At 43.4% G+C, this 18,091-nt stretch overlaps 1 protein-coding gene across 2 annotated transcripts; it reads left to right on the forward strand.

Annotated features, from left to right (window-relative positions):
- The first annotated feature begins 101 nt into the window (after positions 1–101).
- Positions 102–17,587, forward strand: LOC125988525 (BCL-6 corepressor). 2 transcript variants are annotated; one of them, XM_049753826.2, is made up of 13 exons: positions 102–403; positions 5,452–5,619; positions 6,757–9,450; positions 10,251–10,404; positions 10,517–10,831; positions 11,232–11,324; positions 11,976–12,232; positions 12,984–13,121; positions 13,256–13,422; positions 14,180–14,325; positions 15,238–15,315; positions 15,764–15,932; positions 16,645–17,587. In XM_049753826.2, the coding sequence occupies exons 1-13, from the start codon at positions 374–376 to the stop codon at positions 17,585–17,587; spliced, it is 5,352 nt and encodes a 1,783-aa protein (XP_049609783.1). In that variant the 5' UTR covers positions 102–373. The 2 variants fall into 2 exon arrangements, with proteins under 2 accessions (XP_049609783.1, XP_049609784.1); XM_049753827.2 differs by lacking the exon at positions 102–403 and having other exon boundaries at positions 4,247–5,619.
- Positions 17,588–18,091: the final 504 nt, after the last annotated feature.

Raw genomic sequence — 18,091 nt, forward strand, 5'->3', positions numbered from 1 at the left:
GCATGAAATTATAAAAGTGTTATCCCTCTATTTAGTTTACTTTCTAACAGACACATTACAGAAATCTGTCTTTTTGGATGAAGAGGCTGGAAGGGGAAATAGCTACCCTTTCTTAGTTCCCACCACCAAATTTGTGGTCTACTTTTAACCTATTCCTGAGAACCTCCACTGCTTCTGCACCTGGGGATGATAACCAGATCTCCTTTCAGCTCCTTGGTCAGGGGAACTGCCTGGAAAGGACCCACACAGACATGTTTGACTCTCATATTCCTAATTTCCTTTTCAGTCGCCATGCAGATCCACCCCCACAAACCGATGAGTGAAGCTGCAGGTCTGTTGACACGAGTTTGTTAACATCTCAGGTCATCCAGTCATGGAACCGGACGACACATTGACTCTACAAGTGAGTGGAAGATTTTTTTTATGGGAGCCAGAAATGGACATTAAAGTTTAGTACTGGTGGGGCCTCACGTGTGACACCGCTGTAACATTTATTGGCCAGTTAACTGGCTCCAGCTGTGCTTTGTTATGTAACAAAAAAAAATCCTTGAATGTATCACGAATTGCCAGAAGAACACAAACAGGTCCAACCCCTCAAAAAAAAAAAGAAATATAAAATTACGTATTATTAACAGTCGTGGGTTTAGTCCCACACTGTATGTGGAAGTCATCAGTAGGTTTTAAATTTTGAGCAAGTCCTACCTCACTGTGGCGTAACCTGAGCAAGTTGAGTCGGGTCACACTAAATTTCATTGTCAATTCATTCATCCGGTTAAATAAGTCATAAATCAAGTTTTACGATCTTGCTCAGTAAAAACATAAATTTGCACTTTAGCTACTATGCACTCGGTGCTTACACTTGCACTGTAGTTAGCTTTGCTAACGTCACAGTTTTCTCATTGCTCCAAAGCCAATGTCTGTCTTGCCTATTACCGTATTTTCCGCACTATAAAGCACACCTTCAATGAATGACCCATTTTAAAACTTTGTCTATATATAAGCTATATACGTTTGGCCCGCGGGCCGGACTTTGGACACGCCTGTTGTAGTGGCTCAATGTTGGTCCATATATAAAGTGCACCTTATTATAAGGCGCAATGTCAGCTTTTGAGAAAATCGGAGGTCTTTAGGTGCGCCTTATAGTGCGGAAACTACGGTACTTCCTTATATTCACTAGTACAAGCACAACAGACATGAAGCTTAATAAGTGCAACCACACAAAAAATATTTTCTTTTCGAAACAAAACAAGAGCCACACACCCTTGGAAATTCGTAGCTCGTCTATGTTGAGTATCATAAATACTTAGCAGAGGTTTCGTAGATCCGTAAAAAGTCTTAAATCAATCTTCCAAAAGACTATACAAAATATCAATAATTGTGATTTGAGTCTGATCATTGTTTTCAAACACAAATGGAGTGTTTTGTGGCTACTTTTGTAGCATCTGTAGAATGTGTAGTCTAAGTGGGGGGCATGTAGTGTGTATGCACACAATAGTGTGTCTCTTATGTGTGTGGCGCGCAGTGCTGTTTCCATTTCTACGTGGAGTTAAACGGTCCTTGTTTCTCATTCAACTTAATTTCTCTCAGCGTGTCTCCCTCGAGACAACAAGATGGATATCGCTCTCGCAGCGTTTTAGTTTCCCGCGTTCTCGCAATAAAAGCTCCATTGCCATGATGGATGCCATCTGGTGACTGGTGGAGAGAATGACTGATTGTTATTACTGTAAAGCAAAAAGCAGAGGCCTTTTTTTTTTTTTTTTTTGCAAAAAATACTTTTGTCTTGGCGGTTTCTGGAAAAGCTGTCAAGACCCTTGTGGAGGCGCCGGAAGACTCTTTCATTTGTCTCGGGTGGTTTTGTGTGCAAGAGCCAGATCGTTTTATTCAAGTTTATCAAAGGAACTAGTTCGAGCTTGTTGTGGTTGAGTTGAAGTGGTGAATTTATTAAACTAGAGGGGTTATTACCCCTCATGCCATTTTCTCTAATTGCTTATTTTCAACCCTCTCATACTATATGTTTGGGCCAAATCTTATGCATTTTGTCAGTGATAAAAATAACCAAGATAGTAAACATGTCTGAGAACAGTGTGTATCCCTACCATATTTGCTCAGGTTCTCGCAAAAGCATGCACTTGTTGATCTTTGAAGGATCTGGGGGAATCTTGAAACTGTAAAAGAGTCCAAGTTATGTATATGTGTATTTTTATGGGACGGGGTGTAGGGATCTCGGGGGAGTTTGAAACTGTCTCAAGAACCATCTATTTCGACCACATTTGTAGATGTTCCTGCAGAAACACCTGCTGGTCTTCAAGGCTCATGTGGGAATTTCTAAACACTGAGCAAGTGAAACAGCATTTAAGGACGATCATATACGTATACTAAACATAAGTAACAAAGGGTGCCTTGACGCAGGCACGAGATCTGCACCTGTAAAAACAGGTACCCTTGATATTTGTCTGAAACAGTCTTTTAGGATTAATCATCCATGTATTATTGTCTGACAGGCTATAATGTATTTGGAAAAATCTGCGGTTCATATTTCAAATGCAGGCAATAATTATGGGGGCATTCTTGGCTGGAACATAATATGTGTAAATGGAAAATGAGCAGTACCATTATGATTTACGAACGTAGCCCAAGTGGCAGCCACCTTGTCAATTGTGAAACAACCAGTCTCGGCGGTAAGTCGATTCTGTAAAAACGTACGCTACAGAAATACAATGAATTCTTGACTGATTTGCTTCAACAATAGTAATCTGTAAACTACCAAAAAATAACTTGTAAACTGCAAGGAATATTTTTATTAATATTATTTAGTTCCAATTGTTTTTGGTTTTCACCACAAGATTTACGTTAAGGCACTTTACACAATGAGTTCAAGAACCACACTCCTCATACATAAAGGAAAAACAACTGAATTTGACAGGAATAACCAATTTGTTATCAGAGGCAAACAAAAACTCCCTCTAAGAGAGGAAACCTCAAACTGAATTTAAAGTCTGCCTCATGAGTAGATTGAAATGCAAAGACAGAGAGATGGGCAGAGTTATAGAAAACTGGATAGCAGCAGCCAAGGAACATAATAATAATAATAATAATAATAATAATAATAATAATAATAATAATAATAATAATAATAATAACAATAATAATAACAACAATAATAATATAATGATGATGATAATAATAAGTCTTCTTTCTGACTCACACAATGCAAAACTCAATAACACGCTGCCATCTAGTGTTCAAAAGTGGATTTACACAGAAAACAACAAGCTTGAGTTAGAATTGGACAAAACAAACTAACAGAAAACTCAGTGCGATAGTGGGAGCATACTACTTTATAGGCGTAATATTGAAGGAAATAAATTGTGTAGCACCCCTCGTTGTTTTGACTTTGGGTTTGGGCCAACCTACACTAATTGCACTTCAGAAAAAAACAGTTCATCACATTTCATTTTTTTTTAGGTTTGTTGTAGTAGCCTGTTTGACATTCCTCCATGTGATGTCCCAGAAGCGAGCACATTCATGTTATATTCATACACCGTCATAATATTTATACACATGTACCCCCCCGCTCCCCCCCAACAAACACAGGGTCACACAGTTAAGCAACTCAACAAAGCACACAAGCAGAGAAGGAAACCCCCAAGATGTCATGATGTCATCAAACTCAACATCTGGTTTCACTCAGCAATCTCGTCGAGATCCTGGAGGAGGACACCGCCCCCTCACAACCTGTACACCAGAATCCCCTCCACCGCCACCACCACTATCCCTCCCCTTGACCCTCAGAGCGCATCCCCCTTGACGCATCAGTCCACACCCCCCTCGGACCTCCCTGCAGACAAACTGATCCCCGCAGCAGAAACAACAAACAATTCCAGCATTTATGGAGCTTTCAAACAGATGTCCACATGTTTGCTCTCCCGTAACCACATGTTCTTTTACAGCCTGTGTCAGCTGGTCACGTGACCCTCACCTTGCGCGGTTAGGGCAGATTTAAGGCTCTTAAATTAAATTAAAGGTGCTCATAATTTAGTTTGACTGGTTTGCCTTTTTTGCTTGATTTAAGTTCTCAGGCAGTTTGACATTTGACAGTAATAAAAACGCTGTAATTATCATTTTTTCTCCCTGAAATTTGATATATGTTTTAAAGTGACTAAAAAAAAAAAAAAACTGGTGTGCAACTGGGAAACTGATGCGTGGCTCGAGCATCTACTTGAAAGCTCAATTTTATTTTTAGACTAATTTAATGATTGATTGATTGATTGATTGATTGATTCTAAATAGGGTAATTGAGCTTAAGTTAAATTTGAATGTTGCAATTTTTGCTTAAAAACGTCTGCTAGCTCATGGTGGTCAGAACAGAAATATAAAATGACCTGTAGCCAACAAGCATCGAGTGCAAGTGAGGTGACCCAAAAAACAACACCCCAATCTAAAAAAAATTCATGAGCCGGAATGGTGTAATTCTCCATCAATCCACATGACGGTGCTGACGTCACGCATTGCCGTACAGTATAGTGTAGCTACGGTGCGGTAAGGTGCAGGCTTTTTAGACTTTTTAAAATAGAGGCATCAATATTTTTGTAAAACTGACTATTTTTCTCGATTCTTCGTTTCCAAGAAAAGCACAATCATCACCGGCACACTTTTAATTACATGTTTATTTTTCCTATCATATTTTACTGCGTTTGAGGCAGCCCGGTTACAGATACGCAGGCACTTGAAAATACATTTATTCTAATCGGCTCCTAATTAATGTGTAGATACGCAGTACATTTCATACAGCTATTTTACTTCTTAAATACAGGAGTTTAATCTGTGCCATTTATACCAGTGTTCCTTTTTACACAAATACCTGTGCTCTACTTAAATAGGCCAACGTGTGAGTACCGCCTCTGTATGTAATTGTCAATTTAATTACATTTCAGAGTCTGTGCTTTTTCTCTTATGTAAACGACTTCAATCAGTGGCCCAAGTTTCTTTTTCCATTCTTTGCCACTACAGTATCCTTATATCTAGGTACGAATAGTTTGCCTGTGGTAAATTTCTTTTATATTTTCATACTTAAAAATATGCCACTTATTTTATTATTATTAATTTTACTTAAATACAGGAGTACTTCTAATTCTCTGATGACCGTAAAATATTATCCTGCATTTTGCTTCTTCTACTTAATCGAAGGCGTTAAATCAGTACTTGTAGTTTTACTAGAAGTTCCAAAAGAACTATTATTGCCAACGTTAGTTACCATATCCTGTTTATTTTGAAAGAAAGGCCGGAAACGTGGTATAACACAAAACATTTGACGCGAGAAATATTGGAATCAAGCGAGGGTGAAGTGAAGTGATGAGGAAGCTGACCGGCGCACGCACACGCGCTCACGCAAACGTAACATGGGACGATTTCCCATTTTTTAATGCATGTTTTTTTCCTTAATATTATCAGGTTGGAATATTTGTTTTACGGAAGAACACTCGCACAAGCTTGGATAAGGCACTTTCTTTTTTTTTGGGGGGGGGACGTGCGTGTGCTCGTGCCACAGCGATGACGACAGACGTTTTTACTTTGGCACGTGAGGAGACAAACAACACGCTCCCCGCCGAGCACAAAAAGGTGAGTTGAACATTTCATATCAGCAGTGTCAAGTTGGCATAGAACTTTTCAGTCTGCTTTTGGGTAGAATTTATTCGTTCTGCAGGGGCGGATCTACAATTGTTTGATATAGGGTGCAGGGTGGCACTTTCAAATATAACATTCCTGTTGCAGGTGTCTTTTACTCCACCAACTTCAGTCGAGGTCGATTGTGAATTTATGATTGTTCTTGTGGTAATATGGTCTTACAAGGTGGATGTCATTGATGACATCACAGCACATGTTGGGGTGGTGGCAAGGAGAGCTTGCTTGTCAGTGAGGAGAGATGATTTGTTTTTACCCTTTATTGAGCCAAGGCACATTTCCAACGACAAATGAACAAAGAGCATTCAGTCTCACAAAAGTGTGCACACCCCTCATATTTTACTGGTGTTTATACTTTCATGGATAAATACCAAAGAAATAACACTTTGCCGCAATGTAAATATATATACTATGTCATTTCCCAATTAATTAAAGGAGCTGAAATGCAATTGTCTTATTCCAAAGTACTACTTGCTTAAAGTTTTCATAACTGCACAGCCACAGTCTAGTAAACATCGCTAGCCAGTTGAATACAAAATACAGTAGACACAAAGCACCATCTTAGCATCTTCCACTTTCACATCTTGCATGTTGGAGGTGTGGTTTGAGTTATTGTGACCAGTGAAACAGATGTCCAGAAGAAAAAGAGGGGGCCGTCTTGTAATCAGGGTCGTCTTATATTTGGGCAAATACGGTAGTTTCAATCTAATAGTCAAACTGAGAAAATAGATGAGGTCTCACAGGAGTCAGTACCGTTCAATTAAATTCTCGAGATAAGAGCTATCATGGAACAATTACTGTGGCCCTTGTGGAAGAGTTGATGTGTCTGCCCGATCTCCGCTTCAGGTAGTATGATCACCATGTGAAATTTGAAAGAGCACCATAAACGTAAAATGAAATTCGAAGTGATGGGATTGTAAGCATTAGTAGAAGAGGAAAACAAACAGTATTTCTGAGTTACAGGTAAGCCATTGATCTTTGTGATAATTTTGGAAAAAAAATGTAAGAGTTTGACTCTGGGAATCGGATGTATCTGCCCATCCTGCGTAACATTCATTCTCATGCATGTTGCAGGTGGATGCTAGCACTGCTTTCTGGATGGACCCTGTTGCCTCGCTCAGTGTAGACTTCAAGTCAGTGACGGGGAAAAACCTCCTTGGCAAAAGTGTTCTTCCTCCTTCTGTCACTGCAGACCAAGCCCAACCTAGCCCATCTCTCTCTTATGGACATTGCAAGAATCCTTCACCAGAGCTGCAGAAAGTACTGGTTATCCCTACTGCTAGAGACATAGTCACAACCAATGACAAGCTTCTAGATTCGGGCCTGAATAGTATCAGTAGCTTCTTGAAACTCCCTTGGATGAGTCCTTACACTGAGGCAACCATGTACCCCTTTCTTGACATGGCATACAAGGCCTCATTCTTGGCCCAGGCCTCCCCATTTATATACCAGCAGTTAGCATACCAGTCTCTGTGCCATATGGCAGAAGGCAGCTCACCTGGAGACAGATTCTTTTATTTACCCCAGTATGTTCCTACACATGTTTCTTCACAATTGGAGTCTGACTTCAGAATACCAGCATCCATGTCAGCTGCCCTCTCACCCCTGCACACATTGCAGGGGCCTTTGGTACATCAGCAAACATCTGCCTTCAGCACCTCCCTGTACCAGGATGCTTTAGCTTCTGCTTTTCACCTTGATGATTGCCATCTTAACAACAGTCGCGTTAAGTCCAGTCTCCCCACTTCTGCTAAGACTAGTTCTACAAGCAACAGTCGCTCTGCCTGTGATCCAGTAAACAGTTCAGTCCCTGGTTCTACCTCAATGTCGACATCTGTAGATTCTCGGAAGACTTCAAAAAGGAGCACTGCATCATCTAATGAACTTGCTGCGTTTCCTTCTTTCTACATTGGCAGCCTTAGTTCTGAACTAGACTCCCTGAAACAAACCAGCAGCAGCCGACAAAACCGCTCTAGCCCAGATCACTGTAGAGCTGCAAAGTCTCTTTCACCTGCAAGAACATCAGTAGACAGAAAAGTACATTCAATACCTTTGGATCTTTCTGCAAAAAAGACAAAAGGCTCATCAAACAGGTTCCTGTCCGAATTAGACTTCTTTGCCCAGCTAAATTATGGGCTACAGGCAAGTGATGAGAAGTGCCTGAAAGAGAACCCAGAACCCCCAAAAGCGAAAACCTCCTTGAATTCGGATAAGGCTGCACATTTTTTACAGAATCAAAGTTTCCCTGGCATTAGAAAACTTGAGGTTGGCAGCCTACCCTCAAAAAGATCTTCTGAATCATTCTCTTCCACAAATCTGGGCCAGCAAACAGTGCATGTGACAAACGCTAAAGAGGCACACACATTCTCTGGAAAACAAATACTGTCCAAGGTCCAAGGTCAAGATAAACAATCAAATCAACCCAAGGAACAACAGCCACACATGGAACTCGGACCCACTTCCAGACGACTCCGCACTGACTCTTTTATTCCACTTGATTTAGGCTGCAGCAATGGCTACCTTCCATACTCGATTACGGACACCGTGTCCTTGCAGCAGATGTCCCTATCGGACAAAGGACATAGCCACCACTACCCCATCCTCCGTAGTAACAGCGGTAATAGGACTTACACATCTTCAAAACAGGGTCTTCAACACAGAGTAGATTCACAGGGTACCTTACCCTCTCTGACAACTCAGAGAGACCTCAAAGAACTTTCAAACAGGTCTCTGTCCAAATCCTTTAATGTAGAGCAAAACAGAGGCCAAGAAATCCAGCAAAAGCCAAGCCAGACCAAGAAACCAGAACCCGAGCAAAGAGCTAGCAGCAGCGAGCGGGCTTCAAATGAATCCTTCAAGTCTTTCTGCAACCCGTTCAATAGGGTTAGCGAGAGCATCGTTTGTGTTGACATGGCTTTTGAAGAAGTTGACGAATCACCTCACAATCGCAACAAAAGCATACTTGCCAACCAGACTGTTGGGCAGCAGGGCTTACAAGCCCCCACATCCCAGCCCCATTCTCTTCATCACAAGTGTTCTTCACCCCCTCCTCCCAGCGAGGAGATTTCAATAGAAGATTGTCTTAGTCCATCTCAGGACCTCCCAGACGAGCGGACGATGCATTGTGCCAGAACATCTCCCGAACAGTTTTCCAGGAAGAAGGTCATTGGGGCCCCATGTGGTTCAAACAGCTTGGCAAGAGATGAACATGGTGCTGAAACACTTGACGAAAGTGATGATGAGGACCAAGTCAATCAGGAGCCATCCTCAAATATCTGTGCAAGTAAAGAATGTTCTTATTTGTGCTCCGCTGCCACCCAATGCCTGGATGGTCAAGCTGTTGGATGCGGCTCTCATTCAGATCATTCACTTTGTACCAGCAAGACACCAAGTGGTGATACGCCTTTGCCGTTAGCAGCCGGTGGCGTCGACTCCGAAGCCGAGTCCTTTGTCTCCATCAACCAAATAGAACAAAACATGGCAGTTGACCGCCAAAGCATCGATCGTAGGTCTCTTGTATATGAATCAGATATTAGTGATTGTTTAGGTCAAGATCATTTGCTGGAAAATAATTCCAGAGACACTACCTTTCACACGGACGAGAAGAACACCCAGGACATCATGGATGTCCAGGTTGACGGGGGCAAGGATACATGCACCAGCACCCAGACAGAACCTTTTTCCAAATGTTTGGACAGTCAACCAAAGTTGGAGACCGAGGAATCTTGTGAGTCCCTATCCAGCTGGCCGAGTCAAGAGCAGTGTAAGGTATGAACCCTTTCATTCATTCTATTGAGTTTTCCCTGGAATAGTTTTGTTTTTACAGTACATGAATGCATTGTTAATACATGGACAATAGAGTAAATCTTTTGGGCCTTATTTTCGTAGACAGCGCACATGCTCAATGTAAAAATTGGCACAGGTTAATTATGGCGTTGTGAGCTTGGTGGTGGATAAATATCCCAACAGTGTGCATCGAACCCTCTGAATGATTGTGGAAATTAATTGAATGTATTATTATCACCCCCCTGGCTGCTGCACAGCTACTATGTTGTTTGTATGCATGTGTGTGGTGTCTCTGTGTGCGGTGGCGGGGTCACACATACAGACGCACATCGGGGGTGGAAGGCGGCCTCCTGGTATACAGAGGAGATCTTCTTGCAGATCCATATAAACGTATTTTCCGCATCGATTGCCTGCATGGACTCCAGTGAGTCTATTTCTGCTTTCGCAATGTCAAAGATGTGCACGCCTCTTCTGTGCTGAATTGAAAGGGAATGAGTGGAGTCACGTTCCTTGGTCAGGAAGCAAGTTGGCTATATTCACTCCCACAACAACGCAAACGCCCCTTTCTACCTGCGTTCATCTCCAAAAATAACCATGGCCTTTTGCCAACAACAGTCTCCCACCTCTTTTAAAAAGGATCTTCCGAAGAGGTCACTGCTATGGTTGCAACTTCTGACCACCGTGAAGAGCAGACAAGCACATTTTCAGCAGACAACCGTGAAGAGTGTTTAATTTGTTTTGTTTATATTTTCCGCAAGCTTAAGATGCTCCCTTCTTATCAGCTCAAGGAAAACCAGAATGACGAGACGGCGGCAGCAGGGGAGGCTGAGCTGGCAGACGCCGGTGGGGGCGAAGGGGGATGGTTGGATCTGTGCCAGCAGAGTGACAGGAGGGGAGGACGCTCCCCTCCCACAGTCCACGTCGGAGGACAGAAAGGTAAGAGGAAGGAGAATGTTTACACAAATTTGGTTGCACCTGTAAAAAGGAAATTTCAAAAATATAAGGTATTTATGTATATTTTTGTGTGTATTTCTTTTTCATGGTGCAGGTGCACAACCGTCATCCATTTGTGTCACATCTGTGTACAACCGTGCCAACGACCTGGTAGGCAAGGATGATTGCTCAACAGAGAAGATGCAGAATGAAGAAAGTGACAAAGAAGAAAGGCAACAGGCTGTTGCCACAACCAGCGGCAGTCTGGTTCACTGGAACGAAACGTCCTCTGTGGAGGGCCTCAGCGGTTTGGATCCTAACATGGCAGCAAATCGCAAGCACATGTTCAGCCTGGAGCCATTTCATCAGAGCAACATCGGTGGTCGCTGGATGAAGCGAAGAAGAACGGAAGACATGGGAACGAAAAACGGTATGTTTTTTATCCCATCCTCCGTAAAACCAGCATTATCGGCGTTACAATATTAGCTCATTTTAGAGTTTTTTTTTGACTTAACAAAGTCATTATGCAAAATGGCTTAGATAGTTTAAATAGAAAAATAGCACAGATTTTTTGCTAGTACTTACTCAAAGATATTACTCTGATTTTATTGAGTGAACTACTATCAAGTAATTGGTTGGTGTTTGTTGCAGACTGGAATGAATTAATGACATTTCCATTCATCCCAATGAGCAAATGTGATTTTAGTTAATAGCATGGTCACAGAATAAACTTACACGCCCAAGTAAAGGTGCCATCGTGGTATATTACATATTATTATTATTATTATTATAGTTTACCTGTCCACCTTAATTCATGGTTTGCGCAATAGATGCGACTGAGGACACAAGCAAGCAAACGAGTTGCATCGAGCAGAACGGCCCCTGCTTCAAAAAGCCCCGTCTACCCAATGATGACGTGAAAGGTACTTTTTTTCCCTCTTCTTTCAAGATAGTATACCCCATTAGCAGAAAGTAAACTGTTGCAGGCTTCTTATAGAAAGTGTGCGAGAGTACATTTAACAAAATGTTTAAATTCACAGGCAAATGCGGAGGATGTTTTCAGGAAACAAGTTAAATTTTGAAAAGGATTCACCCATGACAGCACTAATGCCTAAGGACAGAAAATGCAACCAGCTGATAAATTATTCATTCATGGTAAAACAACCTTGGGCTGTATTTACACGTTTCTGATTTCTATTTCCTGCCCTCACCTGCTGGCTTGCACGATCACGCTCAGCATTCGTGTCGTGTGAAGTCGCAGGTTTGTTAGCGAGGAACCACGTCATGTGCTCGCAGTGTCGCAATAAGACCGACTTGAATTTGAGATTAGAACAAGTTCATTTGATCGTCTCGCTCCAGGGAGAGTGCGTTTTTCAAGTTAGCGTTTTATATACATTTATGTAATTTTATTGTGTGTTTGCCGCAGTTCGGACTGAGACGTATCTTGTTGAAATTAGATATGAAACTATCTCCCAAATGTGTCTTTCAATTCGTATCGCAAAAAGGCTGTCTGAGCGCAGCTTTTATTATATCACACGCCTAAACCTGTATGTGTGTATATTTTTTTTCATCAGTCCATGTGGCCTCATCCCCGGGTGTACAGACGGACAGTGCTGGCCTCTGGCAACCCTCCCACGTTGCCTCCTTCCGCCTCCGCGAGAAACATCAGAAGCTGAGGGAGAACCGCAGGGTCTCGTCACTCCTCCCATTCTTATCTGATGACAGCGCCGATAAACCCACTGGGAAACATCCATGCAAGACCAAGCACACGAGGGAGGCAGCAGAAGAGGCAGAGGAGGAAGGAGGTGATGTGGAGGACAGAATCAGCCAGGTGAGAAGTGAAGGTTCCTCAGAAGTCATTGCAGAAAAAAAAATCATGTCATTCTCATTAAAGGTTATCCATTAGCTATTTTTATACATATATGCAAGCAGTTTCAGTATAGTCCTGGAAGTTAAGGTATACAAAAGATTGGACAAGCAATTTACTTTTCAGTTGTTTATCAGCGTGTTTGTGTTCATCGGCTTGCCTTGTGCTTTTCGACAGCAGCCGTAGAAGACATTTCCTCTGGCAGAGTGAACACACACGCACACTTTTCTGTCACTCTACGCTCCGCCGTTGCCGGGTAGCGCGTACACAGACGCACGCACCCCTCCAGGGCCAAGCTTGAATCCTGTCTGCTGATGCGTGACGGCGAGCGGCGCCTGCACATGGCCATCACGCACACACCCTGACACACATGCTGTGCGTGCGGCTGCTAAGCAGCAGAGGCAGTTGCCGCTGTCAGCATCTTTGTGATGAAGATTTTCATCAACAGAGCATACACATAAAAACCAATCACGTGCTCACAGCGTGGCTCAGCGTGAAGTTTAAAAGTCCGTTTAAAGTAATGCTAAAAAGCAAGGCAGAACGGGCTTGACGGGATGAGAAATAGCTTCATGTTGCAGCATTTTAACCGTTTTAACGGATTTTGAGCACCAACAGTGGCGCACCATATGTATCTCTGATTTAAAACTTTAGTCAATTTTAGTGTAATACATAATTTATTCTAAATCTGCTTTTTTTTTTTTTTGGTCTCTTGCAGGTTTCATTCGACACATGCTCACCACCTCTGCAGCCGAACCTTGCAGTTGAACCTGCACCCTCAGAATTGTGTCACCTAATTGTGAATAAACATGCCGGAGAGACGCTGCTGCAACATGCCGCCCGGCTGGGAGACGAGGTAACTAATACTGCACTATAACATTCAGCGCATAAAAATCTACCCTGAAGCCGCTTTTGTGCGAAACATATTTGATGAAACATAGTAATCTTCATGCTCTCTTCTGATTGGCTGCTGGGTTTGCATGTGACCAGGAGGCAGTGCTCTACTGTCTGCAGCTGAGGCTCTGCAACATCAACCATCAAGACAATGCTGGCTATTGCGCCTTGCACGAGGCCTGCACCCAAGGCTGGTTCACGATTGTGCGCCACCTGGTGGAGCACGGGGCGGACGTCAACTGCAGCGCTCAGGACGGAACCAGGTCAAATACTTCCTTGGAGTCCTGATTGCAAATACTTTATCTCAAAAAAGTGACTGCAGTACATACCTTTCATTTTTTGCCCATGTTCTACTTTCATCTGACGACAAATGAAATTTTGCTACAATGTAGTCAAGATACAATTCGAGCAAAGGTGGCCGAGGTATTTCTGTAGAATTACCGAAGGGTCCATACGAAGATTCCATATCGGCCAAGAGCATGCTGCAGTTTATCAGGAGAGGTTCCAATCAGAACAGGCCTTGCCATGGTTGATCCAAAAAACGAGTGCATGTTCCAAGCGTCATATCAGTAAAAAAACGATATCAATCAAATTATGTCTGTCCATTGTATTTTGCGCTCCATTAGCTTAGCCAACTGGCCACGGCGTGCACCTTATTCCTCTTTTGTGGAACAAATATTTTTTTCCCAATGTCATAGCTGTAGCTCCATACACATTGGACAAACAAGCCGGTGGGGGAAACAAAAGTGTTGCTGTCAAGTGACCGATGGATAGAATATTTTTTTCATGTCATTGTTTTGTTGAGGGGAGTCATGCTTGCCAAGCCATGGCATGCTAGTAGTTGGCTCCTTAGTCTGAAAGCTCTCTATTGCAATTGCCTCTTCTGCCGCCAAAACAGTTCCAAATCCATTTTGCCGTCTATTGGCGGCTGCAAGTCAAGTCATTTGTTCCTAGCAGTTCACAATGTGCTCGTCCTTTGTGTTTGTCCCATGACATGCTGCGTCTCTTGTCTGTCATCAGGCCGCTACATGACGCTGTCGCAAACAACCACATGGAAGTGGTACGTTTCCTCCTGGCCTGTGGCGCCGACCCCACCCTGACCTCTTACTCCGGACGAGGACCGATAAACATGACCAACAGTGTTGCCATGGAAACCTTCCTAGAGGGTAGGACACGGATAGCAGATGCGTTTAAGATCTAAGGCTGGGTTCACGTTTGTCAGGTTTGGTTCAACTCAATCAATCGAGTGCGATTAGTCTGTCACTTAGATTGTGAACGTCATCATCCAATTCCCGGTGTGCACCAAGCAAGGTGAACGCGACCGCTTGGCGAAGGGCGTCTTGGTTTGAATGCCGCGGTGGAGTTAAATTTTGCCAGCGTTGATAGCGCAAGTTAGGTCGACGTAGAATCCTCCACAGGAAAAATCTCACTTCGCTAATTGCCTCCGTTCTGAGCAGGCGAGGAGGGTGGGTGAGAAGAAGCAGCAGTACAACAGGTCAAAATCCAGTAAGTAGGGCAGGGTGAGACTAGTTACATACTAGATGTGGTTGACCCAAAAAGTTGAAGCGTTATTGAATATGGTATTGAAACAAGGTTAAACAATCCACTTGAACATAGCAGGCGTGTAAGCTCAAAGTAACGCTAACTGTGTGGTTGCGTTATTGAGGGACGGCGTCACAATAAAATGACGACTCGGTGAGCTAGTACGCCTAAAGACCATTTATGATAGCAGACAACAAACCAAACAGGCGTCAGTCAGACGTGCGCGAGAAAACAAAAGAAAAGTGCTGCAGCGTGCCTTCGTCCGCCAGCCTGCTTACAATTCACCGCCTGTGTTTGTTCTCTCCCTCCAGAGGCTTTTAATGAGGCTTGGCTGCTGAATCTCAGAACAGCTTACCGCCGCGCAAACGCACACACACACACACGCGCATACACAGACACCTGCCGGCATCCGTCTTCTCTCGGCCGCCCCCGTCTGAACACGGCCGTCTCTCACTGTTAGCGCGGCTCCTTTTGTTGTCTTTCTGGCGCCGTCGTCTCGGGTCGCTAATGGCCCGTCTCTCCTGCTCTCTCCGCAGAATATCTCGCAGATCTCAAGGGAAGGCCGGAAGGTGATTCTGGAATCTGCTGGGATTTTTACGGCAGTTCCGTGTGCGGTTAGTTTCACACAATCAATCAAAATTGCATGAAGGATTGGTGCAAGAACCAAAAAGGCAATCAGGCATACTACATGAGCTGGTGAGACCGAGGAATGAGTTTAACTTAAAGTGGTAGTGAAGATTTTGCTCTGCAATTTGTTTAATGTGCCCTCACTACTTGAAACATTCTGATTAATGTTGCATTTGTGAAATAAGACTTGCATCTGATTTCATCCGTCAAAGGTCGGAGTCATTATGACACGCTACTGGCCCTCCATGGTCGGCTGAAATTGCCCCTGGATTCGCATTCACAATTCAGTTAATTTGTTCATCCATTAATAAATATATTAACCAGTTACCGGCCTCAAAAAACACCAAACTGAATATATACTTGGTAAAATATCTTGCAGAAAATTTCTAGAGCTCAACAGTTTTCTTTTTTTGGTGATTCCTACGGTTTTGGTAGAACCATCCAGTGAGGGTGGCGTTTACAACATCCTGGCCGATCCGCCTGGGCCTGAAGAGGAAGAAGAGGAGGAAGAGACAGAGCAGCGGGGCGGAAAGGAGGAGTTTGAATTCGAGCCGTCTGACAAGCCACTACCCTGCTACACATTGCATGTGTCGCCGTCTACGGGGTAAGTGGGACGACCATCAGCCAAGGTCAGCAGGTTCAGGCTTTGTACGTGTGTCGACCACAGGTTCAGGTTCTGTACGTGTGTTGACTGTTTGCAAAATGGAATAGTGATGGAGGACAAATGAAGGACAGGGGAATAACAAAGATCACATTGATTTAGTGACGCAGCTAATTTAAAATAAATTGTACTGTTCAAATCTGTATATACATATCTATTTATATATATACATAGAATATGTGTGTATTTATATGTGAAATCTCCATTCAATACGCAGGAAATGTATTGATTATATTCTACTCATGGTAAACCCTCAAGGGATATTCAAAACACACTACTGCATATTTTGTGTTGGACACCTCAAAGAGAACCAGATTGCAAATTTGCAGGCTTGCAAGGAGAGTATCAAAGTGAAAGTGGTGCACAAACAGCGCTGCACTTTTTGAGCTGGCGGTAGGGGCTTGCTCAAGGGCAACACTGCAGAAGCCAGGAAGCATTAAAACATGGGGGAGGGGGGCAAAAAAGAAAGTCAGCAGCACTGAAGAAACAAATTATTGCTATTGTTTCTACCACGTAGTTCATGTTTTATTTGAATTTTGTGAGTGCTAGTCCGAGACTATGGATGCGCCGGATGAGGCCCGCAATCTTCTTCAGCGTGTCGAATGCGGCAAGTTAATTTTCTCCACTTGTACTCTTCTCCGTGTCCTCTTTCCAGTCCTCGTAACTGGCTCCTCCTCCGCGATGTCTTGGCCTGTCTTCGAATGACACCTCACACCTTCCGTCGCCTCTTCCCACATCTTGAGGTTCGCGCCATCCCACAGGCCGAGTTCTCCTGCCAGACGTCCTTGTCGCATCTCTGGTGCCATCCTGCTAAGCAGGCCTCTTCCCAACTGGTTACCAATGACTTGCTGGAGTTGGTGGAGGCTACACCCAAAATGGCTGCCATGCTTGGTTCTCCCCTTGAATTTGTGGACAGCCGGGCACTGCCAGAACCGGCAACATCCCCAGGCCAAGCCCCACTACTGTCGTCATCGTCGACTAGCTCAGTTCTGCCAGCACTTTCCACCCTCGGCGAAGTTTCGCAAGACCAAAGCCAGCGTTGTGCTCCAGTCGCCGCAGTGGAAAGGAAGGCAGATGCGAGCAAGATCGTCACATGCAACCAAGTGGCCCCAAGTCACACTCATCCCAAAGAGACCATCAATATTTCAGAATCTACAAAAAAGGATTGCGCAAATCCAGCAAATATGGACTCTGATGTGAGGGAAGTGCAGCACTTGCAAAATGGAGTCCCAATGAGTACAAACTGTGGTACTGAGGAGAACATGCAATGCGGTGACCTATCTGGGAACACAGATGCTAACAATTCTCGGAGTGAACACAAGAAGCGTGTTCGCAAAGTAATTGGCAAAGGTTTGAAGAAACTAAGCAGCTGTGCAGCTGAGCAGAACTGTCAAACCTTACGTGACGGCAGCGGGCACACTGTGAAGATGGATGCTGCGTGGCGAAGACACTTAGCAAATGTCAGAGTTCACATCAGGGACTTGGGGGTAACATTTGCAGGAGGCCGGACCCCCAGCAATGTGAAGGTTGTTGACAAGGTCGCTGAGACCAAAGCGACTGCACAAAAATCAGTCTGGGAGGGGAAAAGTTACAAATGACCCGTGACCTTTTTTCAAGGACACTCTCCTTTTTTGACCTTTGCATGGATCAAACATCCGTACCAACCATCCAATCTTCCATTTTCTATCCCGTCATAGGTCATGGATGAAGGAGCTAATCCCAGCTGTCTTTGGGCGAGAAACAGGCCAGCCAATCAGACAGGCTGTATTAAGTTATTGTACTGTACATAATGTAAACACCAAATATTTATAGTGAGTACAATTGTTATAATTTATAAATGCTGCCGGTTGTCAGTTTGATGCGGTTCCAGTGACGAATTTGTTCTGGAACATTGTTTATTTTGTATTCTACTTCCTGTTGAGTTTTTTGTGCTATATGGTCCAATTTCATGCCTCATCAAATAAACACCAAGTTTTTTTTGCATCTGACTTCAATTCTTTAGAAGAGGCCTGTATGCCAATCATTTGTAATTAGTTACAAGTATGCATATAGAGATAGCACAACAAAATAATTCACTAACTCATCTCTCAAATTGTCTTATA

Source organism: Syngnathus scovelli, chromosome 2 (assembly GCF_024217435.2).
Source record: "Syngnathus scovelli strain Florida chromosome 2, RoL_Ssco_1.2, whole genome shotgun sequence".
Taxonomy (NCBI): Eukaryota; Metazoa; Chordata; class Actinopteri; order Syngnathiformes; family Syngnathidae; genus Syngnathus; species Syngnathus scovelli.

What these genes read in the sequence shown, in the direction of transcription:
- LOC125988525 (XM_049753826.2), top strand. Translation starts at nt 374, where the DNA reads ATGGAACCGGACGACACATTGACTCTACAA. An exon ending in CCACGTCGGAGGACAGAAAG is followed by an intron (nt 10,405 to 10,516) that starts GTAAGAGGAAGG and finishes TTCATGGTGCAG; the next exon opens with GTGCACAACCGTCATCCATT. An exon ending in AGCGCTCAGGACGGAACCAG is followed by an intron (nt 13,423 to 14,179) that starts GTCAAATACTTC and finishes GTCTGTCATCAG; the next exon opens with GCCGCTACATGACGCTGTCG.